Consider the following 24593-nt stretch of genomic DNA (forward strand, 5'->3'; position numbering starts at 1 on the left):
GGTAGAGAGAAACATAGGACCTTGTGATGTAGCACCGCCTCCAAGCAGCTTCGTGACTTCTCAGGTTCTACCTGACTCTGCCACTCCAAACAGAGACGCCCATCCTCACCTTGCTTTCTTCTTCCAGCTGCCTCTTAAGCTCCTCCAGCTGCTGAGTGAGGGCTTGCTTGCTTTTGGTTAGCTGTGAAATCAGAGCCTCCTTCTCTTCCATCTGGTGGCTCAGCTCCCCTAGCAAACAGATGTGGCTTGAAGTCAGTGTTCTGCCCACCCTCTCCCATGGCCCTGTAGGACCACAGGGACCTGCCCATCCTCACCATTTTGGGTCTGCAGCCTTGCCTTCTGCATGTTCAGATCGTGGATTAACTGTGTCTGTTGGTCATCCTTGGCTTTGATTTCATTAAATTGGTCTTCCACCGTCCGGCACATTCTTTCCATGTTACTCTTTAAAAAAGAAAAAGTCAACATGAATGGGGAAAATGCATCCTTGGTCCCTTCTCCTCTCATCTCTGATTACATAAAATAAATCCATTGACCATGTGTGTCTTTTGATTGCCAAGTGTGGGATGGCAGCAGGAGAGGAAGGGATATTAGGTTCAAAGGAAATCCTCCAGGAGCTTAGGGTATCTGTGAGAAGAGAACATTTGAATGTGAAATTATTAAATCAGGGGAGTTGAAAAAGGGTGGTGACTCACAAGGAGAAAAATCAAAGGCTATACCAACTTAAAACATGTAAGGCAATGTAAAGTGCTGCTGCCCCTGGACTGTAAAATTCAAAACAGAACAGAGAGTAGTGATGGAGATAGGGAGGTTGTAAGGGTAAGGAGGGGGTGGTTATAGGCACAGCATGTGGGTAAGCCTGGGATTTCTTCTAACTCAGTTGATCCTGCAACCTGGCCTGGCTTGGGGAGATAAACAGAGATAGAGACAGAGAGAGAGAAGGAATATAAACACAACTTTTTAGAGGGAGACAAAACCCAAGAAGGGCAGAAAAACCAGGAAACTGGAAGGAGAAAGGAATTGCCATCAGGGAGTGGGGAAGAAATCAAGAGAAATCACGGGCATGTCCATCAACAGGTGACTGGATTCTGGGACATTGTGCTGTACACTAGAAGCTGACACATTATAACTGACTATACTTCAATGAAAAAAAAAATGACTGGATAAAGGAGATGTGGTATATACATAGTGGAATATTACTCAGCCATAAAAAAGAATGAAACAGTGCAATTTGCAGCAACATAGATGGACCTAGAGATGTATAGCACAGGGAGCCATATTCAGTAGCTTGTAGCTTCTTGAAAAAGAATATATAGATGTGGAGGAGGGTACAGCTCAGTGTTAGAGTGCATGCTTAACATGCAAGAGGTCCTGGGTTCAACCCCCAGCACCTCCATTAAAAAAATGAATGAATGAATGAATGAATAAATAAACCTAATTACCTCCCCTCAACAAAACCAAAAACAAAAACAAACCAAAAAAAGATGATATATATGTATAACTGAATCACTACATTCTATACCAGAAACTAATACAACATTGTAAACTGACTATATTTCAATTAAAAAAAAAGATCACAGGCAGCATGAACCCAGACCCTAAACAGGAGCCCCCCAGCCCCACATCTGGGGTCACTGTGCATTCTGGCCCAGCAGAGCAGCCCAAGTGCAGCCCTGAGCACCCACGGACGAGGGCAGCTCCTGAATCTAGGAGCACACAGCTGCTCTCAGAGGAAGGCTTGTCTTTGAAGTCACACACAGAGGCGGGTTTACCATGAAGCTGGTGAAAGTTAAGCTTCCGGGTGCTCTTTTGCAAGGGCCCCAGATCACGCAGGGAGCTGTCAAAAGCTCTAGATGGGGAGGGGAAGCTAGTCACAAGCAAGAATACCTTTCTAGGTAGGCATTTCAGGCAAGTAGCCAGAGATTCTCAGAAGACAGTGTGACCTGAGTCCCTGGAGCATCAGTAATTTGGGACTTAGTTTTCTTATTCTAAGTAAATATTTACTTTCATGCTTAATTTTGTGTTCATAATTTTGCATCCGTTTTTCTTTTTTTTGAAATTTCGTAGGTTTTATTTTTTTAATTTTTTAAATATTTCAGTCATACATATGGATATTTGTTTTCATATTCTTTTCATTATAGGTTACAAGCTACTGAATATAGTTCCCTGTGCTCTACAGTAGAAACTTGTTGTTTTTGTTCCTTTTTCTTAAAGAATCCCGCCTCTCCTGAATTTTGTATGCTTCAAGTGCCACAAAACCTGGACCCACCCCTGCTGTCATGCATAACGTCACATTGTCTATGCCTCCTGCGGACCAATATTGTAGCCTAAAGAAGGTGGCTTGGAGAAAACTGTACCCAGCAAGACCTCTGGGTGCAGTCCATCCACGAGTTTAGTTCTAAAAAGTGCCAGGTGGATTGGAAGCTTTCTGGAAGACTTGGGTGGATGATGAGACCTTGAGTTGTAGCAGATCTTTGGATCAAGGCTTGGATGACTTGAATGAATTTGGGGATTGGGGCAGGCGGAAGTGGGGAGAGAGTTTCAGTTTAGAACATGCAGCGAGTTTGAGGCATTGAACTCTACATGCTCACTGGGCAGTGGATGCTGCCTGGAGTTTGCAGAAGCATCAGATACCTTTGACTTGGAGACAGTCTCCATGTTGCTGGCCAGGTCATCAATTTCCATCTTCAGCTCGCTCTTCTCCTTCTCCAGCTTCTGCTTGACCCTCTGCAGGTTGTCAATCTGCTCCCCCAGCTCAGCCACGCTGTCCGCGTGCTTCTTCCTCAGCGCGGCCGCCGTGGCTTCGTGCTGCAGGGTGGCCTCCTCCAGGTCCCGGCGCAGCTTCTGGAACTCGGCCTCTCGCTTCTTGTTCATCTCAATCTGGGCTGAAGTCGCCCCACTGGCTTCTTCCAGCCGCTCGCTGATCTCCTCCAGTTCCCGGGCCAGATCTGCGCGCTGCTTCTCGATCTTGGCTCTGAGGTTGTGCTCTGCTTCGACCTCTTCCTCCAGCTCCTCTGTGCGGGCCTGGAAGGGTCACTGGGTCAGGAATGCCGTGTGGGGTGGAGGGTGGGAGGACAGCCCACTTTGGGAGGGCATGGTGGTGAGAAATGGGGTAGGCATCATAAAGTTCATTAAATCCAAGAAAAAACTTGGCAACAATCTAGATGCCCATCAGTAGGGGACCAGTCAAATCAACCGTGATAGAGCCCATGGTCTCGGAGGCCACGAAGCGGTAAGACATCCACCCACATCTCCGTGGACAGCTCTGCAGGACGTATTGCTAAGTGAAAAGAGCAAGTTGCAGAATGATAGTCCCAGTATGATAATTTTATGTATATTTTGTGTATATACACATATACATGTATCTTATGCAGAAGTTTATATATATATATATTTATGTTTTTAAATATTTTTCTGTATATGTATATGATGTGTGTGTTTTTTTCCCTTGGGTCTTGAATGTGTACATAAATCCATGGCCAAAGACCCAGAAAGATGCACCTCTAACTGGAACTGGCAGGGACTTCTGAGAAGATGGAAGGGGACAGGCTCAGGGGTGGCGGTCGGAGCATACCTATGAGAATATTTCATCTCATTGGTAATATTTTAATGATTTTCAAGGAAATCTATTTATGTGCTATTTAGAACACTTGAATTTTAACTTTGAAAAACAGAGGGAAGGACAAGACATCTTCTCCAGCTCTAAGAGGACAGAGAAAAGCAGCAGCTAAAGAAACCAAGGGCAAAGAGCAGGGAGGGCGCCTGCATGGGGTCCAGGGGTCAGGGAGGTGCTGACGCGGTACCTGAAGTTCCTTAATCTTCTTCTGTAACTGCAGACTGTGAACTTGTTCGTCGTCAATTCTGGTCTGTAACTGACTGATTTCAGACTCCTTCCTGCAAATAGATGCATATATGTTTATATTTAAAATAACATGTGACACAAGCCTCTTAAAGGGGGAAGGGGCTTCACGGCTCAGAGGCGACTAGGAAAGGTTACTTCTTCAGTTTCTCCTCCACTTGCTGCTTGTCATTTTCTAGATCCATGATGGATTCCTGGGACATCTTCAGGTCTCCTTCCAGCTTCCTCTTCGCTCGCTCCAGGTCGGCCCGCAGTTTCTTCTCCTGCTCTAAGCAGCCCTCGAGCTGGGAAGACACGGGTGGAAGGGCTGAGATGCTGCTGAGACGCGAGCTCTCCTCTCAGCCAGGGCAGCTTCCCTGGGCTCCCAGAGGGGGCGATGCCCACCTCTGACCCAGGTGGCAGCACGTTGTCCCCCCTGCCTCCCGTCTCTTCTGTCCACCAGCAAAGGCTGGATCTCTCCGAGGCCTTGGTGCCTCTTTCAGCTGAAGCCCTCTTGGCCCATCCCAGGCCATGTTCCCAGTGGAACCACACTGCCCAGAGGTGCCTGCTCTTGCTCCGACGGGAACAAACGGGGCTTCTGTGGATGGGTACTGCACCAGCCATGCCTGTGAAGGTCTGGGTGCCACACCATCACTTTGCCTACTTACACCATGCAACCACGGGCAGATTTAGGCAAAAAAAAAGTGTGTGTGTGCACGTGTGGGTGCGGGGAAAAGCAGGTGTCGGGGAGGAACACACCTGCTCTGGCCTTAGGACAATGACAGTGATCTGGAATGTTCTAACCATGATTGGGAGTGAAACTTGAAAACCTCAAACCCATCTCTTACATCAGGAATAAAAATGTAACGTGATGGGGGAAAATGTTAATTTTTGTGGCCACCGGTGGAACTCATTTGAACAAAGTGAGAACAGGGACCCAAAGGGCCTACAGGTGGAAGCTGATAATGACGCTGCTGATGGTATTAGCAGCCAACGTTTTACTGAACCCTCCCTGTGTGTTCTCCATGCAAACCCTTCGAGGTAGAGCTCCCGGTACTCCCATTCCCTAAGGTGGACACTGAGACTTCATGAGTTTAAGCGGCTCCTTCAGCATCCCAGACTCGTTTGGAATGGGCTGAGATCGGAACTCAAGGCTTCTGACTCCAGGGTCAGAACCCTCAACCCCTGCGTCCTGCATAGACCCTGTCCTGCCTGTGCTTCCACAAGAAGTAACAGCAGTAAAATATCCTCACGTCGTCTGCTTGCTGCTCCAGCTTGACGTTTATTTTGATTAGACCGTTGACTTTGTCTTCTTCCACCTGAAGGTCGTCCAGTGTTTGCTGATGGGCTTCCTGCAGAGATTTCTTCTCTTTGGTCAGCTTGGAAATGTTTTCCTCAAGTGCGGTCATTTCTTCAGAAAGATTCTTTACCTAGGAGAGTATCAACACCGACTGAAAGTTCCAACAGTTAAACCAGAAGCGTCCAGCAAAGGCTTCTGATTCCTCAACCCCCCTTTTCCTTTTTCTTTTTTTTTTTTTGGCTACTGCTTCTTTGCTTCTCCAGCAGGTACTCACCCTCTTGCCTGCATCATCCTGAAATTGGCAGCCTCTGGGTTTTTAAAATCTTCCTCACTGGCCTATCACAGCGTCTCAGACCCTCCCATGAGATTGGTGCCTTTAAAGAGGGCGTTGTTATATGGTACAAGGAAGGATGCTAATAAATGCAAAATGTGCTGCCTCTGAAAGGCAGCACGTCAGTCTGTACTCATCGCAACATGGGCATTTGTTTATTAGCTGATGGGGGTTTAGAGTGAGGCAGGAAGGGCAAGGAGAGACATGAGGTGCTCTGCTAGGAAATCCAGGACAGCCGTCCTGCGGGTCAGGGAGCAGGACAAGGGTACCAAATGTGGAGCATTAGGGCGCTGAATTGAACTTTTCTCCATGTGTGATGCTCTTCCAGATCAGAGGTTGCTAATTGCTGACCTGTGGACTGAATCTGGCCCCAGACACGTTTTCTTTAGTTTACAACTTTTGAATAAGTTACAAACATTGAGGGGAAAAAAAAGAGATTTCACATAAAATCTGGATGTCTGGTTTCTCAAGGAAAATTGGAAGCTCTGGCCATGCTGGATTCCCAGTCCCACCTGGCAACGGTTGGCAGGAGCCGAGTCCTGGCTGTCACCTGTGGACAGGGCAAGTGCTCTCCAGTTTGCCGCAGTCCCCACGCCTCCCTGTCACCTCTCTGTCAACTCCCAATTGTCTATCTGACACTGACTCTAGTCACCCAGCCTACCTCCTCCCCTCATCCCTTGCTCTACCTCATTGGCAACCATTATGATGAGAATCATGGATTGTGTTTTCCATGTATTTTTGTAAAGTGTATGTTGTTTTGTGTGCATGTAATTTTAGTCTGCAGAAGTGGTGCCACGCTGTAGATTTCATCTCACTTCCTCCCCGCACTCAGCACAAAGTCTTTCACATCTGTCTTGTGCCCTGTGCGCACGAGCCTTTGCTCCTGACGGCTGCGTGGTACAGCCCGGTGTGCGTCCTCCGCGTCTCACCTCTCCGTTCCCCTGGGGTGGACCCTGATCTGCCTCTACTTCTCCCCCACCACAGGCATCCTCATACATGGCCCCTTTTGGACCTGGCCTGGGAAATTCCCTGGTTTGTATACCCAGGAGCAGAATCACTGGGTTGAAAGATACATGGGTTCTCAGTTTGAGTAAGAATTCCCCGATGGCTTTCCTGAAGGCTGCACCTAGTCTACGCTTGACCAGTAATGCACCAGGGTCCCTGTACCTGTACCCCCCGTCCTTCCTTGGTGTGGTCCAGCTCTCTGCCTCCTTCACCGCCTGTCTCCCTCACTGGCTGCCTGGCCCTGTAGGCATGTTTGTTGGCTCTCCCTGTGCCAAGTGCCTCTCCTCAAAGATCTGCTTTGTGGGGGGAGGGCTGGGGCTAGAGGTTTGTGGTACCACCAGGCAAGCAGCAGAAGCTGGGAGAAGAGGCTAAGGGGTCAAGACCAGCCTAGAGGCAGATGCGATGGGACAGAACCACCTGTCCACTTGCCCTCTCACTTGCAGGCAGCATTGGGTGAACGGGGTCCTTCCCCGCCCGTCTCCTCCTCCCCGGGGCTGGGCGTGCCCACCTTGTTCTCCGTGGCGTGCTTCTCCTTTTCCACCTTGGTCAGCGTCAGCTCTAGGTCATCAATGTCCCTTTTGAGGGAAGAGCATTTATCTTCCAGGTTCCTCTTCTTGGCGACCAGTTCAGAATTCATCTCCTCCTCCTCTTCCAGCCTCTCGTTCAGCTCCTTCACCTTGGCCTCCAGCTGAATCTTGCTTTTGATGAGCCCCTCGCACCGCTCCTCTGCGTCCATCAGATTTTCTGTTTCCTGAAACAGATCCAGATCATCGCGTGTGTGTTTTTTTAAAGTATTGTCGGTTTACAATGTTGTATTAGTTTCTGGTGTGCAGCATGACGATTCAGTTATACATATATATTCCTTTTCATATTCTCTTTCATTATAGGCTATTACAGGATACTGCATATCGTTCCCTATGCTATGTAGGAGGGCCTTGTTGTTTATTTTATATATAGTAGTTTGTACTTGCTAATCCCAGATTCTCAATTTGTCCCTCCACTCCTCCCTTTCCCCTCTGGTAACCATAAATTTGTTTTCTATGTCTGTGAGTCTCTTTCTGTTTTGTAAATAAGTTCATTTGTCTCATTTTTTTAGATTCCACATGTAAGTGATATCATATGGTATTCATGTTTCTCTTTCTGACTTACTTCACTTAGTGTGACAATTTTTAGGTCCATCCATGTGGCTGCAAATGGCATTATTTCATTCTTTTTTATCGTTGAATAGTATTCCATTGTGTATTATACTACATCTTCTTTATCCAATCATCTATCGATGGACACTTAGGTTGCTTCTATGTCTTGTCTATCAGATCGTTCCATTTTGATCAGCCTCTTGACAAACCCCAGAAGGAAAGGGCTTTGCCCTTCAAAAGGCCCTTATCTGGACCTGAGCCAGGGAATGGGACATGGACACACACATGTGTACACACACACACACACACACATCATCCATTAAAAAAAAAACTACTAATGACATCATCCACTTAATAGAAATTCACCTAAAATAATTTCAAGCAAAGACATTCATGGTGTTCATAAACTCTCTGCACATTCACCAGATTTGGACGTCCAGCCGTCTTACTCTTCCTTCCAACACTAGTTGAAAAATGCCTCATCTACACTGTCTGTCACAAGCTACCTAATATTTCCAAAACATTACTATCTTTTAAAACTCTCAACAGAAAAGCCCTTACTACGCCTCCTTGAGCCACAGAACAGAAAATCAAAATGGACAGAAATAAGTGACTAAATACGTGCATGTCCCAGAAGACTTTGTCGTGACTCTCGTGGACAGGCCAAGATTAGCTAGTTATGCTCTTAAATGTAATTGGGCTATATCTTCTCACACCAGAGAATTGTAAGAATTGGACATGTGTTTTGAGGTGATGGATACAAAGAGTCTGGTGAGAGAATGATCCTCTCTGTTTTTTGAGTGTGTGCCGTGTGCGGGGCACTTTCCTTGCATGAACTGATCCAATCCTCCCAGCGACCCTACGAGGTAGGTACTATTACCATGCCCATTTTACAGATGGAAAACCTGAGGCACGAAGAGGCTAAGTCACCCACCCGAGGTCACACAACTACCAAGTGGAGGATCTGGAGTGTAAACCCAGAGATGTGACTCCAAAGCTTGTTTGTGCCCACTGGGCTTAGGAAAGTGTTCCTAACAGCTGCACATCCTGAGTGGGAAGGTGGAAAGAGGGTAAGAAAACGCTGTGCACATGAGGAAAGGCTCATTGCAAAGGGCAAACGATAAACATCTTAACTCTGTGGAGTGAGACAATTAGATTGCCAGAGTATTAATATTGCATATACAGTTTCATTTTCCTTATTTCTTTGATAAAAATGCACAGCTTTAAAGCATTTTTTGAGTATAACCATTTTCTCAAAAATCACATACAGAAAAATGACTCTTTCGACTTTGAATTGAATTATTTAATTTTAGTGATTTGCTTTTATTTTTCTAATTATGTGGGTTTTTTTTAACTTTTATTTTCAGTTACACAATTAAAAAAAAGACCGGATGCATTCCTGACAGATTTTTTGTATGATGACATCCCCCTCATGCCCACAGCAAAATATGTCTGACTCCACTGTGGAAGACAGGGAGAAATCAGGGCGAACAGAAACTCACTTTGCAGACGTGTTTTCCAAAATGTTCTGTGTCCACGAAGCCAGCCAGGGCCGGCCCACTTTCCCCCTCTGGGTAGTGATGCAGTACCCTAAAAGGCCACTGGGTGGCACCACTGTCTCTTGAATAGACATCAGATGGGGCCTCCTGGTCTCAGGAAGCAGATACTTACAGACTGGACCTGCAACTGAAGGTCGTTCTTTTCCTGCAGCAGGGACACCATTTTCTCCTCCAGCTCCTTCCGGCGAGCCTCAGATCTGGCCAGTTCTTCCTTGGCTCTCTCAAAGTCTTCCTTCATGGTGGCCATCTCCTTCTCAGCCTCCGCACTCTTCAGCAGGGGCTTGATTTTGAAGAACAGGTTCATCCAGGGCCAGTGCTTGACGTTCATAAAAGATCGGATGTTGTACTGGATGCAGAAGATGGAGTCCCTGTGCACCCATCAGGACTGGGATTAATGGACCAAGCAAGACCCAGTCCCTACTCCCCCCTGGGGCCCCGAGACCTTTGCCCTTCCCGGCAGGCGGGAAAGAGGACAGCCGGGCTGTGCGGAGCCTAAGGACTCCCGAGTCCATTCTGCAATTGAGGGGCAGAGGAAGCAGCATGTGCAAAGCGTGGGAGGCGAGAGAGGGTCTGGGACCACTGCGGGTCTCCCATCCGCCTGGCTTCTGGCCCCATCACCCTACTGAAAATGCTCAGCCTCAGGTTGTCAGTGGCCTCTAATTACCATGCGATGAGCATCTTTCATTCCTATTTTGTTGGCTCTTTGTCCCACATTTGAACTGTTAACTCTCACCTTTTTGAAACTCCCTTCTGCCTTTGACTCCTTGGTAAAACAGTTTTCCTGCTGCACTCTATTTTGCCACATGCCTGCTTCCTGCTTAAGTGTTGGTGTCCACCCAGGACCTGTCTCCCCCAGCCCACTGGTCACCTCTCAGATGCTTGTCTTCCTAAGACTGATCTTTTCCCCAGTTTAGACTGTAGCCTGTGTCGCAGTGACAGTGACACCATCTCCTACTCTTCATCCTCCACGGCTCACGTGAATCTGAAAACTGGCTTCTCTTCTCCTTAAACTGGCCCCTTCTTGAGACTTTCTTCATTTCCGTGCTGGCTTCCTTTCACTTCATCGAGCTCGATGCCTGGGAGGTATTCTTGTCTAATATGTACTCATGGTCAGTTATGGCAATGATGTTAGAGATGTACTGGGTCTCGGGGAGTCGGGGAGTCGGGGAGGGTCGGCTTGTACCAAATTCCCCTCTCCCTGAAATGCCCACACAGCCAGCCATTAGTGCTGCTGTTCCTCCTGCTGAATTATTGGAGGAACAAGGCCTTTAGAGATTCCTTCGATTTCTTCCATCATCTGTGTCCTGATTCAGGTCCTTGTCTTTTATGGGGATGTCTGCTACAACCTGGTGTTGGCGCCTCCTGTGCCCTTGTGCCTGTTCTCCTTGTGGCTGCCAGAGTGGCTTCTCTGAGCTGTAAACCGGATCCTCTCCCTTGTCTCTGTCCACACCCCCACCAAAGGCTCCCCACCCACCAGAAGATCCAGTCTGGGCTCTTAACGTGGTACCTGGGGACCCTGACTGCCTGCCTCTGGCTGTGCTCCAATCATGTGACCTGCTTGTTGGTCTCCCCACTGGCCACCCTTCCTCCAGCTTCCTTCCGAAAGTTCTTTCTTCTTGCTGACTCCTTCATGTCAACCCCCAACCCCAACCAGTTCCCCTTTGCCCCGAATGCGACTCTGACATTGAACTTGTCACAGGCTTTCACATTAGCCATGCACGTGTCTGCTTCCCTCTTCTCCGTGGGCTCCTGGAGGCCAGGGCTCATTTCTGTATCCCCAGTGCCAAGCAGAGACCCCAGCACAGAATTGGGGCTCAGCAAATGTTGGTTAAATGGATGAGCAGGATATTAAGATCCCAAGACTAAAAGCAGGAAGCGAGCATCAGCTCCTAAGGAGGAGGCGGGGTGGGGGACAGAGGTGGGGGTCTGTGTCACCTCCTCTCCATCATCTTCTTGAATTCCACCCGCATCAGGTACCCCCGGCACAGGGCCTGTGTACGTGTCATCAGGGTCACCAGCTTCTCATCCCTCATCTCTTCCAAGAGTCCCAGGAGCCCAGCTTTGAAAAACACCTGCATTGAAGGAGAGATGAGCCCTGCCTCAGCCTCAGCAGGTGTTCACCCCTGGGGCCCTCGAGGGGGGCTGTCTCTGCCCAACCCCAGCCCTCGGCCTTCAGAGGGTGGGGACCAGCAGCCATCTAGCTCCCAGGACGTGGTTTTCGGAGGCTCTGGTCTCTGCCATAGCCTCTCCTGTGTCCTGTTCCAAAGCATGTTCCAGGCCCCGCCAGCCCACGTGGACCAGTGCTTATGGGGTTCACGAGCAGGAAGCAAGGACGAGTCAGGAGGGTAACCAAAGGGGCAGCTGTGCCCAGATTCAGAGAGACACATTCACAGTCACCTCTGCCTCCACGTCCTCTTCTCCCTCTGCTCATCCCAGGAGGCTGGTCCCGCCCTGGGGCCCCCTCCCACCCTGTCCTCAGTGGCAGAGCTTCCTCCACCCCTGTGATGTTCCAAGGGAACAGGGCACCCTTGGGGACAGCAGGCTTTTCCTGGTGGGGATGTTTCCCTGGCACTTCCCAGGACGTAGAGCTTTGGGGTCAGGCCAGGATTTGCACCCGCCATCCGGGTGACCCAGAGCAAGCTTCTTGTCCCCTGGGAAACTCCATTTCTGCTGCCTCCCAGTAACCCCATGAGGTAGGTACCACCCTTATCACCACTGGGTTATCGGAGGATTCAGTGAAACGTGTAAAGGAGGCATGTTACAGGTCTCAAGGCTCGTGTGTTCAGTAACGGTGATCATTTTTATCGGTTATAATTCTTCTCAAGTTCTCACTGTCCCAGGAACTCTTTCTCTGTTCTCTGATCTCTTGAGCTCCCTGTCCTTTTTCAGGGTGCTACTTCTATGCTCCCCATCAATGTCTTTTGTGGCCGGGGATGGGGAGCTCCAGCTTCCAATTAATCCCCTGGACACTTAAAACCAACGCGGAGACAGAGCTTCCGGTACCTGGACGCAGAGCTCTGTATGCCTGGGCTACTGGCCGAGGGATGGCAGGCTGACGAAAAGGGGAGAGAGCAGCCAGGCCTGGGGGCTCCCGGGGGGGTTGTCCCAGCCCGACCCGTGCTCACCTTGGTGTGGCCGAACCTGTACTGCTCCCGGTCCACGTCGATGGAGTTCAGCAGCTTCTCGGAAGCATTCTTGCTGTCAATGAACTGCCCTTCTGGGATGGCGCTGGCATTGAGGATCCGGTACCTGGGCAGGGAGGGCGGTGGTCAGCCCCGGGGCCGGGTGTGCGCAGGCAGGGAGTTGGGTGCAGTTGTTGGGAGGATGCTCAGTCGTGCCGCTTCCTGAGGGCTGCCCTTTCCTGCTCCTCCCCGCTCAGGCCCAGGGGCCTCGGAGCCCAGTCATTCAGTGGTGACCCAGGCCAGAAAGGCCACACCCTCCCTTGTTCCACGGGCAATGCTGGGACAGGAGGAGGTGGTGTCCCTTGTACCAGGGGTGGAGTCTGGGAGGCAGACTCCAGGGAGCCACTGCAGCCTGGGGGACAGGCATCTGCCAGCAGGTGGCCCTGCACACAGAAGCTGAGGACCACCCCCGCGCCACCTCCCACCTTACTGGAGCCCTGCACTGGGAGGCTGGGTCAGGACTCACATCTACCTAGAGCATGCAGTGCTGGGGAGGTTAGAGGCTTCAGCTAAGGGATAACATCTCCCAAATAGGTTCATTGCCTACGGAAGTCCCCACACCTGAGACCAGGCCTTCTAGAACCTTCTCCTGCTCCAGCCTTAGGAGGAAATGGAATATTATACAGCAACTAGTCTGGCAGAGAGGGAATCTAGGGGTTGATTCTAGGCAAGCAGGTTGTGGCAGGAGAAGAAGAAACAGAAAGAAGGCCAGTTGGGTGCATGGCTGGAATTTTGCTTTCAGAGGAAATGGTTCTTATCTGACTTAAAAGAGTCTTGACTTAGTATGACAATCTCCAGGTACATCCATGTTGTTGCAAATGGCACTATTTTATTCTCTTTTATGGCTGAGTAGTATTCCATTGTATACATATATTCGACAACTTCTTTATCCAGTCATCTGTCGATGGACACTTAGGGATAACTTGGGAGTTCAGGATTTGCAGACACTAACTACTATATATAAAACAGATAACCAACAAAGTTCTACAATATAGCCCAGGGAACTATATTCAATATCTTGTGATAGCCTACAATGAAAAAGAATGTGAAAGGAATATGTATATGTATAACCGGATCACTGCTGTACACCAGAAATTAACACAACACTGTAAATCAACTATACTTCAATAAATTTTTTTTAAAAAAAGAGCCTTGAAATCAGCTGTGACCTGCAGCTAATGGTCATTTTAGGGGGTCTTTTCATCTCTGCTTCCCTGGACAAGGCCTGAACTCATGGGCTCAGATGGCAGCTGGCAGGAGAATGGTCTAGAGCTGTGGGTCTCCACTGGGGGCCGTTTGTCCACCCAGAGGGCATTTGGCATGTCTGGAGACATTTTCGATTGTCACAGTTTGAGGGGTGTGGTTTGCTGCTGAAAACTGTGGGTAGGGGCCAGCGATGCTGTTAAAATCGTTCAACACAGTCCCCCCAATAAAGGATTCTCCAGCCCCAAGTGTCCACGGTGTGGGGCTTGAGAAACCTTGGTCCAGAGTCACAGTCCGGATAGAGTGGTCTGGGCTCTGCCCATGGAACCTAGCTCTGTGCAGAGAGGATCATTCTCTCAGCAAAAGGTGAGTCCCTGGGAGCCTCGGGAGGCTTGTGAGCTCACCAGACTCCCAGCTCTAGGAGTGCCTTTGGGGAATGCAACAGGTACCCTCAAAAGGAGAAAGATGCAGGGGCAGGCGACCTACCGCTGTTTGAAGTCAGCATAGAGGATCCGGCTGGGGAAGCCTTTCCTGCAAATCCGGATGCCCTCAAGGACCCCGTTACAGCGCAGCTGGTGCATGACCAGGTGGTGGTCCATCACACCTGGGGAGAGAACGTGCCGGGTTGGGAAGGGTTGGTGTCTTTTCCGTTGTTTCCTTTGATGGTCTGGGCACCATGAGATACCCCGACATTGCCAGACTTTTTGGTTGGAAGGTTTGGTGCCAGCTGCTCCTTTCCAGATGGCTGGGGACGGAGGGGCCAGGGATGGTTGGAGCCCACCTCACAGTAGGAATCATCTCAACCTCTTGGGGAGACTCTAGCACCCCAAAACCGTGGGACTAAAAGCCAAAATATTCACCTTTGCCCTGTTCGTGGCCCTTGACTTTGATGAGGATGGACTGGTTGTCTCAACCTAGAAGTTTCTTATAATTATTATTCTTCTTATAATAATGATAGTTATTATTATTATGACCATAATTGACAGCCAACATTTATTGAGTGTTTACAAGGTGTTTGGCCCTATTTTATTTTATTTTATTTTACTTTATTTTATTTTATTTTATTTTATTTTATTTTATTTTATTTTATTTTATTTTATTTCTTGGTGGCCTAATAAATAATCAGTTGTTTTAAGACTTTCATGGGAATTCGCAAAGAAGTGTTCCCTGTTGTCAGAGCATCATGTTGGAGGTACGTTGATTAGGCCGACCATGTAATTTATTATATTACGTGCAGTCTCACATGTTTGGATCCCCCTCATCAATCACAGACTGACAGAATTTATTTAAATTCACCTACAACTATTGTTGTGGTGCTATCTACCAGCATGTTTTAAAAATAGTTGACATAAAACATTTCATTAGTTTCAGGCGTACAGCATAACGATTTGATATTTGTATGTATTGTGAAATGATCACAATGAGTCTCGTTAACGTCCGTCACCATCCATAGTTAGAAATTTCTTCTTCTTATGATTGTCTCTGTTTTCAGTGCTTTTTGTGGACTCGCTTATTTAATTCTCACAACCACCCTCTAAGGCTGGTTAAGCGAGTTAATACTTACAGAGTGAGTAAACATTTTGTAAGTGCTCATTCAATAAGTAAATGAATTAACCAAATGAATGGATTAATAAAATGCCATTTGAACCCTCCTTTTATAGATCAGAAAGCCAAAGTACTTGGCTGAGGTCCCTTGGCGGGTAAAGGTGGAGCTGGGGTGTTTTTCCCCGACCGTCTGATTCCTCCATCCTCCTGTTACTGCTGCTGAGGCAGGACCCTGACCATCGGGTGGGAAGCCCAGTCTTCGGGATGGAAGAGCTTGGCTGCTGAGTGAGCCACCTCGTGTCCGCAGTCCGTGTGATAGTTTGTTCTCCTTGTGACAAGTGACCCTGAAGGCCAGCTGTGCTCTAAGAATATTCGTGAATCCAGGACTGGGGATGGTTAAAGGTCTACTGTGCTGCACAGTGTTCTACATCTATGTATCTGGTTCTGATGCTCAGTCTTCTCACTTAAAAAACTGAGTTAATTACACTTACCTTGCAGAGAACTGTTGTAAGCAATAGACATGAGGACATCTGGTATTTTTAACTCGCTAAATCTGCAGCCTTACTTCATAGACTACTTTGAGAAGTGATGAAGACTGTAACAACACTGTCCTCAGGGAACCACACGTGCACAAGCACACAGACACACGCACGTGTGCACCCCCTGCTCCCCAACCCTGCAAAATTTTGCATACGTCTCAGGGACCCCTGTTCTGATGGGGTCTTACTCACCAGGAGTCTTGGTCTCATTGGGAATCAGGCATCGTACAAAGTGAGGGTGGGTGCTCCTTAAGTTGGTCATCAATTTGTTTAAATTTTCCTGGGACAGAAACCAGAACAAGTACATTTACCATAGCAAATGCCATTTCACCAGGCAGAAAAACAACCGAATGTGGAAGCTGCCAAAAAACGAACCCTGAACACAGCGGACACGGTCTGGAAGGAGGAGCCCTTCTTCTTCCCGCCCTTCTTGCTGCCCCCGGCGTCGCCTGGAGACAGACAGAGGGTGTCTGGTGAGTCCTGAGGACACAGTGGTGGCTTCCTGCTGCTCCCCCTCACCCCGGTTTCATTGAGATACAACTGACATATGACATTGTATAAGTTTAAGATGTACAAGGTAATGATTTGATACATGTACAGATCGTGAAACGATCACTGCAGTAAGTCTAGTCAACATGTCATCACACGTAGTCATAATTTTTCTTTCTTGTGATGAGAACTTTTAAGATCTACTCTCTTAGCAACTTTCAAATACAAAATAATCTTATTAACTCTAGTCACCATGCTGTACATTTCAACTGCAGAACTTCTTTATGTTATAACTGGAAGTTTTAACTTTTTAACCCCCTTTCCCATTTCCCCTACCTCTCACTCCCACCTCTGGAAACCACAAATCTAATCTCTGTTTCTATGAGTTTGGGGTTTTTTTTAGATTCCACATATTAGTGAGATTAGACAGGATTTGTCTTTTTCTGTCAGACCTATTTCACTTAGTATAATGCCCTCAAGTTTCATCCCTGTTGTCACCAATGGCAAGATTTCATTCTTTTTAATGGCTGAATAATATTCCATCATATAATATAGTAGTACTTCCGTTTCCTTTGTGTATATACCCAGAAATGGAATTGCTGGATCATGTGGTAGTTCTATTTTTAATTTGTAAAGGAATTTCCATACTGTTTTCCATAGTGGCTGCACCAATTTACTGGACATGGTCTGTTGCAAAGGTCAAAATTTCATTCTTTTTTATGGCTGAGTAATATATATATAATACACACACACACACACACACACCCCACATCTTCCTTATCCACCCGTGTGTTGATGGACACTTAGATTGCTTCTGTACCTTGTAAATGGTAAATAATGCTGCTATCAACATTGGGGTGCATGTATCTTTTCGAATTAGTGTTTTTGGTTTTTTTGGATGTATATCCAGGAATGGAATTGCTGCATCCCATGGTTAGAACTCAATCTCTTAAGGAAGAGGAAGAGTGGAAGCAGGAGAAAGAAAAGGGGCGCTCAGAGACGAGTAAGTCTAGGTCAGCCTGAAACTCACTGCTGACTGCTGTTCTTCATGAGTGATGAGTAATTACACAGAGCTTTCCATGGAAGGGGCGGGGATGGAGGAGAAAAGATTTTCACCTGCTTCTGCACCAGCATAGTTGGAGAAGAGGAAGGACAGTAGCTTCAGGGAGGACTTCTGGTACAGCCCGACCACCGTCTCGTTCAGGGGGTCCTTGTTCTTGTCCAGCCAGCCGGCAATGTTGTAGTCCACGGTGCCCGCATAGTGGACCAGCGAGAAGTGGGCCTCCGCCTTGCCCTTGGCAGGCTTGGGCTTCTGGAAGTTGCTGGACTTGCCCAGGTGCTGGTCATACAGCTTGTTCTTGAAGGAGGTGTCTGTGGCCTTGGGGAACATGCACTCCTCTTCCAGGATGGAGAAGATGCCCATAGGCTGGAGGGAGGATGACAGGCTATCCTTAGCGTTTAGCAGCATGTCCCAGTGACTCCATCATCTATAGGAGCCAAGGACAGCTTCTCTGGTTTTGTCACTCTGTTACTAAGAACACTGGGATGTAAAGCACTGTGAGAGCAAGGCTGTCTGCTGCAATGACAGAACAGTTCCAGACATAATAGTAGGTGCTTATTTAATATTTGTTGGACAAAAGAACATGAAATGAAATCCCGTGTCTGCAAATGTAGCTCACGGTGAGATAATAGAAAATATATGTATTGGTCTCTGCCCCCAGTTCCTGGCACAGAGCTTCTAAAACCCTTGTAATTTCCTAAGTGATCAGAATACTAGGAGCATCTCTTGTTCTATTGAGGGGACTCTAGGTGGGTTCTTGGGTGAGAGAACCAGAATGAGTCACCAGAAAGACTAAATCACAGTTAGAAGCTTAGGATTTTCAGTCTAAACCCCTCATCCTCTAGAGAGGGGAGAGGGGCTGGAAATGGAGCTAGTAATTCATCATGCCCCCTTGAGGAAGCCTCCAGAAAATCCCAGTTGTAGGGGGTTCCGAGAACTTCCAGGTTGGCAAAGACATCCACACTGAGAGGCGGACACGCCCCAGTCCCACCAGGACAGAAGTTCCGCACTGGGGACCCTCCGGGGCCTCACCCCATGTATCTCTTCATCTGGCTGACCCTCTGTATCCTTTATCATATCCTTTTATAAATGGTAAACATAAGGAATGTTTCGCTGAGTTCTGTGAACCCCTCTACAAATTAATCAAACCTGAGGAACTTCTGATTTGTAGCCACATAGGTCAGAAGTTATAGGGCACCTGGGGACCTACTACTGACATTTCTGGGTCAATTGTGTTGGAATTGAGTTAAATTCTAGGACGTCCAGCTGGAGTCGCAGAGAATTGCTTGTCGTTGTGAGGAAGAACCTCTGCACATTTGAGGACCAGAAGTATCAGAAGTGAAGTGTTCTGTGTGGGTCATAAAGGAAACTCACACGCAAGAAACACCATAGGAAGGAACTGCGATTCCCCCTACTTAGGAAGGAAAAAAGCTGAGTTTCCCCCCATCTGACTCATTTTTAGCATTAGATTTACAAAAAATGTAAAGTTGCAAACATAGGCTTAAAATCATATGGGTCCTATTTTAAACAGTAACTTCTGGGTTTCTCAGTAGCCACCTTAGGAAGATACACTTCCAAAATGACCAGTGCTCAAAATGTGATGGAATTCCGTTTTCAAAGCTAGTGCCGCCTGCTGTTCTCATAGTAACATTCCTCCAGGAACCCCACTGCTCCGTGGTCCCCCCTCCTTGGGTCTTCGGACAAGTCAGGTGTGAATGAAACCCCGAAGTCACCCCGGGCTGCATTCTTAGAGATAGCTGAGCGCCTGGGTCTTAATCACCCACGTAGCCCTGTAAGTGTCTGCGCAGATTCTGGTGCTTTCTAAACACCTACCCTTCCTGCACAGGGCATTCAGCTCCCCGAAGGCTCACAGCCTGGGGGAGTGGGGTTAGAGGCACTGGTCTGTTAGCAGGGAGGGGCTAAGCAAAGAGGCGATGGTCCCACCAAGGAGGCACTGTCCCCGGGGAGCAGCATTTCTTTACCTTTTCGATGAGCTCAATGCAGGCAGCCAGGTCCATCCCGAAGTCGATGAACGTCCACTCGATGCCCTCCTTCTTGTACTCCTCCTGCTCCAGCACGAACATGTGGTGGTTGAAAAACTGTTGCAGTTTCTCGTTGGTGAAGTTGATGCACAGCTGCTCCAGGCTGTTGAACTGGGTGTTTCAAATACCGAAGAGTCTGAGTGAGTTTGGAGAATTTAGTGGAGACTCAGCAAAGAGGACACAGAGCGGAAGGGTGTCCACTCATCCAAACCACTCACATCAAAGATCTCAAAGCCCGCGATGTCCAAGACCCCGATGAAGTACTGCCGGGGCTGCTTGGTGTCCAGCTGCTGGTTGATGCGGGTGACCATCCACAGGAACATCTTCTCGTAGACGGCTTTGGCCAGAGCACCCACTGCATTGGTCACCTTGAAAAAGGATCATCCATTCAACCCTCAAATTAGCGTTTTTATGATTGTATTAAGTTGAAGCACGTGAAGCTGACATCTTGAAGGTCAAAAGCAGGAAGAGATTGGCAATTTCATACAGTTCAACCTAATATTGAATCTATCTGTAGGCACCTGTTCAGTTCGTGTGGACTATCCTGTTTACAAAGATCGTTTTCTAACAGCCACGGTTCTAACACATAACTCTAGCCCGGCCACACTTAATTGAATGAGAGGTGGACATCTGATCCAAGTTGGGCTAAACAGAGTGTCTCTCCCGAGAATTTGGAATTGGGATCAAAAGCTGCTGGTCTCAGTCTCAGGAAGGGGCTGGAATGACAGAGGTGTAAACTTGGGAGCTATGGGGTGGCTGTGGACAGGAGAGGTGGAGAAGGTCTCCCTAGTGAGCACACAACAGAGCGGGAGGGAAAAGACAGTTCACGGAGCCCCAGAGAAGGAGCCAGAGAGAGGCTGCCTGGCTCCAGGCCCTTGTGGCGCCCAAGGCACACTTTGACTTTCATTCCTTGAGTCACCCCTGGGGCCTGAGAATGAATTCCCCCTTCCTGCTGAAGCCCGTTTCATATGTTTTTCCGAGACCTGCAACCGAAAGAACTTGAGGATGACAGTTAACACAGCAAAATGCCTGAGTCAGCTGGATTCAGAGCATCTCCATTACCTGCTGGACATTCTGCCCTTTAGTGACATATTCGTTCCCAACCTTCACCCGTGGACAGCACAGGCCTTTCAGCATTTCTGCAGAATTCAGACCCATCAGGTACCCAGCTTTGTCAGCCACTGAAGAAAGAGGAGAGCGGGTGTCACACAAGACAGCAGCTGCTAAAATCTCCAGTCAGGCCCTAGCTCCTCCCAGAAATGTTTTCTGTAAATCTTTTTGATATTTTTATGTTCTCACATGCCCCAGGCCTGGATTTGTCAAATGGAGTTTCAACCTCATGGTGCAGGGTCCCAGGTTTTCAAGAACTTTCAATTTGCCTCCTAGATACATTCTTTAATAAGAGGTCGATCTTGGTGTACTGATATTTAAGTTTCATTAAGAAACATATAGTTACCGAGCACTGTGGGAGTCTGATCTTACCACGAAGGGGTGTACGAGTAAAGGAGATACCATGTGGACAATTAACACTCTATATTAAGCACCTTCCTGATTTGTGCAGGCTGCCAGGCTAGCAGCTGAGAGAGAAGTACAAAACCTTGACACAGCCTGCGAGTGTTTGGAGATGGTTAAAAGCAGTTGGAATATTGGCAGTTTCACATAGTTCTCTAGGTGTCCAGGTGACTTCGGGATGGACCTGGCTGCCTGCATCGAGCTCACCGAGAAGGTAGAGAAATGCTGCTTGCCGGGGACAGCACCTCCTGGGTTGGGACCATCACCTCCTTGCTGGTTATGGAGACAAGTCAGTAAAAACCCAGGGAAAGTGGTGAGGACTTAATAAGAGGTCAAATGCGTGCCTGACTCTTTGCAGTCCTTTAACTATCCCTTCTTCCTGCTTTGCCCATTGACGTGGATGGTACCATCACTCTTCTGGCTCCTTAAACTTGAAAGCTTGGGGTGATACATCCTTCTTTTCCACCCGTGACATGCTGTGTTGAGCCAGGCACTAGGTCCTGCTCACCTTTAAAAGAGCTTGCATCTCTACTGTTTCCAAGAGTGTAGAATAGGGGTGGGGAATAGCTCAGGGGGAGAGTGTGTGCTTAGCATGCACGAGGTCCTGGGTTCAATCCCCAGCACCTCCATTAAAAAATAATAACAATAATAATAAAAAATAAATTAAAAAAGAATGTAGAATAGTAAAGTGGCAAAGAACATGGGTTTGAATTTGGGCTTCTTTTTTTTTTTTAACTTATTTTTTAACCAGTGACTTTTTTTGGTGGGGTGGGTAGTTAGGTTTTTATTTAATTAACTTATTTTAATGAAGGTACTGGGGTTTGAGGACCTCGTGCATGCTAAGCACGTGCTCTATCTACCACTGAGCTGTATCCTCCCCGCGGGGCTTCTTTCTTTATGTCGCAGTCTGTCATTTGTCAGCTGGGGGACAGTGCCAGGCCCATGTGACTGGATGGTTGTCAAGCAGGCCTGGTGCATGGTGAGCATGCAGCCAGTGCTGTCGTGGGTTGTATCCTCATCAGAGGAGCTCAGGCCCCAGTTATAGTCACCATTTTCCCTTTGCCAGCCTCTTTCTGCTTCTAAACACTGAACACATGGCAGCCAGGGCTGGAACAGGGCCTGGGACCCTGCCATGGTACACGTCCATATGGTCCGCCCATGCTGAGGAGCCTGACACGTTTCTTTGCAAAGTTCCACACTCTTGGTGAGCCTGACAGCTGACAGATTAATTCTGGGTTGTCACACATACTCTGCTACTACTTGGAGCGTCAGTGGCTTCTGATGTCTAGCACAGACATTCTAAACCATTTATCCTGGCACTCGAGGCTTTCCCAAACTGATGCCAAAATAATCGCTTTTTCATTCCCATCTCTTACAAATCCACGACACACATCTTCTTCTCTAGGCAAAGTGGACCATGCTCTGCTCCTCTGTCCCCATCACGTTCCTCCCTTTTCCTCCTTGTTCAGCATGTTTCTTTTGCCTAGATGGCCCCTCAGAATTCTACCTGTCTTTCAAAGTCCAAGTCAGTGCCCCCACCTCCTCCAGGAAGCCTTCCCTGATTACCCAAAAGCAGATGTGCTTCCTGCTCTGAGTTTCTCTCCTGTTACTTTACATGTACAACTGGGGGGACCCTCCTTTCCCTCAAACCAGTGTACATTCCCTGGATAGTCCCCTCCACCTGAGTGTGGGTGGAACCTTGAGAATGTGATGGGGTATCACTCTCGTGATGAGGTTACTAATCAGTCGACTTAGAGTTAATAACAAGAGAGCGTATCCTGGGCAAACCCAACCTAATCAAGTGAGGCTTTCTGAACCCTGATAAAACCATATGTACTTTCCTGTCCTTTAATTCATGGCTAGTGTTCCTTTTGTCATCTGGGATTCAAGACACACTGCTTCATACAGTGTGGGGATGTTATCAAAAGGTAGAAAATTTTAGGGATGAATAGCTTTTTACTCAGGGAGTTCGTAAGATGCAGTGCAAGAGATATGAGGCCTGGTGAGGAGGGCATATGGTGGCAGGTCTCGCTGTTGGTTATCCCTGGACACTGCCCTCCACTCCATTTCCAGGCCTCTTTGTGGATGAGGCAGGGGGCATGGTGAGATCCTCCAGCTGAGAGTCATGGGAACAAGACTTTTTCACCAGTCCTTGGTTCAGGGTCAAGTTCAGCAGATGTCAGGGTGGAAGAGAAAGTGACAGGAGGGAGAAATTTAGCTCCCACCTTACCAAAGATCTCATTTTATGCCCGATGATTAGACAACATTCTGGATATTAATAATGATGTGCTCAGAAAGTGAAGTTCGCTTAGCCAAATCCTCTCTTAAATGTCCACCCCAAAATAACAGGTGAACTGATGGTGAGAGATGGTGAACAGGGATTACTCATTTATGAGAATGATACTTTTGGGTGTCCGTGTCATTGCCACTGAAGGATTCTTTGACCCAGCGAGTGGGCTTCCCCAGCGCAGGTGTCAGGAGCTTTGTACAAATTCAGTTTGCACGGTTTTCAAAGAGCAGCTCTTGAGATGACACAGGGCTTGTCTCACGTGGCCCCATCCACACGTGAATGCAGGTGGAGGTCAGACTTCCGTCCCCCTCCCGGGTGTGGTTACCTTCGGTGCCGTCCGGCTCTGCCTGCTCCTCACGCTGCTTCTGCTTGAATTTCATGTTCCCATAATGCATCACGGCGCCCGTGAGCTTGTAGATCCCAACTTTCTCCTCTGAGCTGAAGCCCAGGATGTCGATGGCGTTCTGGGAATTAGAAAAAGGACAGTTGTCACAGCAGGACTCAGGGATCCCCTAGCACTTTGTATGGCACATGAGACAGCATTTATCCCAATAAGCGGATGACAGGTGGGTTCTGGTAAGTTACAGGTTAAAAACCATTTTTTTTTAATGTAACATGTTGGTGTGGGTGGGTGGATATTATGGGGAGAACATGTGAATAGCCTGTTTTCTTCCATCCAATGAGAATTGATTTTAATCCTTTCCCACTGTGCATAGATTTGGGAGCTGTTTTCTGGATGAGGCCATGGGGAACCATTGCATGATGCTGGGCGGACACTATCCAACAGTCTGCAAGTTTGGCATTGCAATCCAGGAATTCCCGTGTTTGGAACTGAGACAATATGGCATCACGGAATATTAGAACTGGAAGGGGAGATGTCATTTTTCAAATGAGAAAGGAGCTGGGGGTGGTTAGGCGCTATCCATATGTAATCTCATTAAGTCCCTATGAGAACCTTACGGATGCACAGATATTTCCAAGTGAAGAACTGAGGTTCTAAGAGGGTAAGGAACCTGCTCCAAGTCCTGCAGGCAAGATGTGGTAAGACTGGGACTGGAGCCAGCCTGGGTCACTTCAAAGCCTATAGCAGGTGCCGATTTGGTTTTATTCCCCCTCGTTCTACTATGAAGATTTACACTGGAAAATCTTTCTCTGGGGTGTACATATGATTTTGTAGCAGAGTTTGTAGCCCGAGCCTAAGCAATGCCGGTAAGTGGGAGCTGAAACATGTGTGGACACGTCTGGTGAGCTGGTGGGGCAGCCTGGTAGATTGGTGTCAGCAGGATGGTATTGAAGAGTGAGGCACTCAGGGTGGCGTCCCCTTTGAGGGGAAGGAGAGTCCATGCCAGGAGCTGACCGAGGGGAGGAGAGATTCTGAGGCCCTTGAATCCTTATCTCACCCCAGCAGATGCATATCTGCTTTAGAGAAAGAACCTTCGCTAAACGCTGAAAAGCAGCCGGTGACAACGGGATTGCTGGGGAGCCTCCTGGAGGAGGCAGGCACTCGGAGGCAGCGATCCCGTTCTATGTGGCAATAAACCATCGCCCAGAGAAGCTCCGTGGGA

At 48.0% G+C, this 24593-nt stretch overlaps 1 protein-coding gene and 1 long non-coding RNA gene across 2 annotated transcripts in view; one reads left to right on the forward strand and one right to left on the reverse strand.

Moving 5' to 3' along the window:
• LOC116279070 (uncharacterized) overlaps positions 1 to 16024 on the forward strand; it is a 95589-nt gene extending 79565 nt beyond the window's left edge. Inside the window, exon 9 of the long non-coding RNA XR_012060328.1 lies at positions 15970 to 16024. This is a non-coding gene — a long non-coding RNA (uncharacterized lncRNA). The remainder of the gene's footprint in view (positions 1 to 15969) is intronic.
• The window catches only part of LOC102525247 (myosin-13), a 59621-nt gene that overhangs the window by 11815 nt on the left and 23213 nt on the right, over positions 1 to 24593 (reverse strand). The window contains exons 15-32 of the mRNA XM_072940741.1: positions 23354 to 23492; positions 20289 to 20407; positions 19445 to 19594; positions 19167 to 19337; positions 17241 to 17550; positions 16011 to 16084; positions 15828 to 15915; positions 14038 to 14155; positions 12292 to 12415; positions 11102 to 11238; positions 9279 to 9534; positions 6980 to 7222; positions 5089 to 5265; positions 3995 to 4140; positions 3801 to 3891; positions 2632 to 3021; positions 315 to 441; positions 110 to 228 (exon numbers count right to left, since the gene is read on the reverse strand). Coding sequence (XP_072796842.1) covers positions 110 to 228; positions 315 to 441; positions 2632 to 3021; positions 3801 to 3891; positions 3995 to 4140; positions 5089 to 5265; positions 6980 to 7222; positions 9279 to 9534; positions 11102 to 11238; positions 12292 to 12415; positions 14038 to 14155; positions 15828 to 15915; positions 16011 to 16084; positions 17241 to 17550; positions 19167 to 19337; positions 19445 to 19594; positions 20289 to 20407; positions 23354 to 23492 — 2979 coding nt within the window. The remainder of the gene's footprint in view (positions 1 to 109; positions 229 to 314; positions 442 to 2631; positions 3022 to 3800; positions 3892 to 3994; positions 4141 to 5088; positions 5266 to 6979; positions 7223 to 9278; positions 9535 to 11101; positions 11239 to 12291; positions 12416 to 14037; positions 14156 to 15827; positions 15916 to 16010; positions 16085 to 17240; positions 17551 to 19166; positions 19338 to 19444; positions 19595 to 20288; positions 20408 to 23353; positions 23493 to 24593) is intronic.

This window comes from Vicugna pacos, chromosome 16, assembly GCF_048564905.1.
Source record: "Vicugna pacos chromosome 16, VicPac4, whole genome shotgun sequence".
In the NCBI taxonomy this organism is placed as follows: domain Eukaryota; kingdom Metazoa; phylum Chordata; class Mammalia; order Artiodactyla; family Camelidae; genus Vicugna; species Vicugna pacos.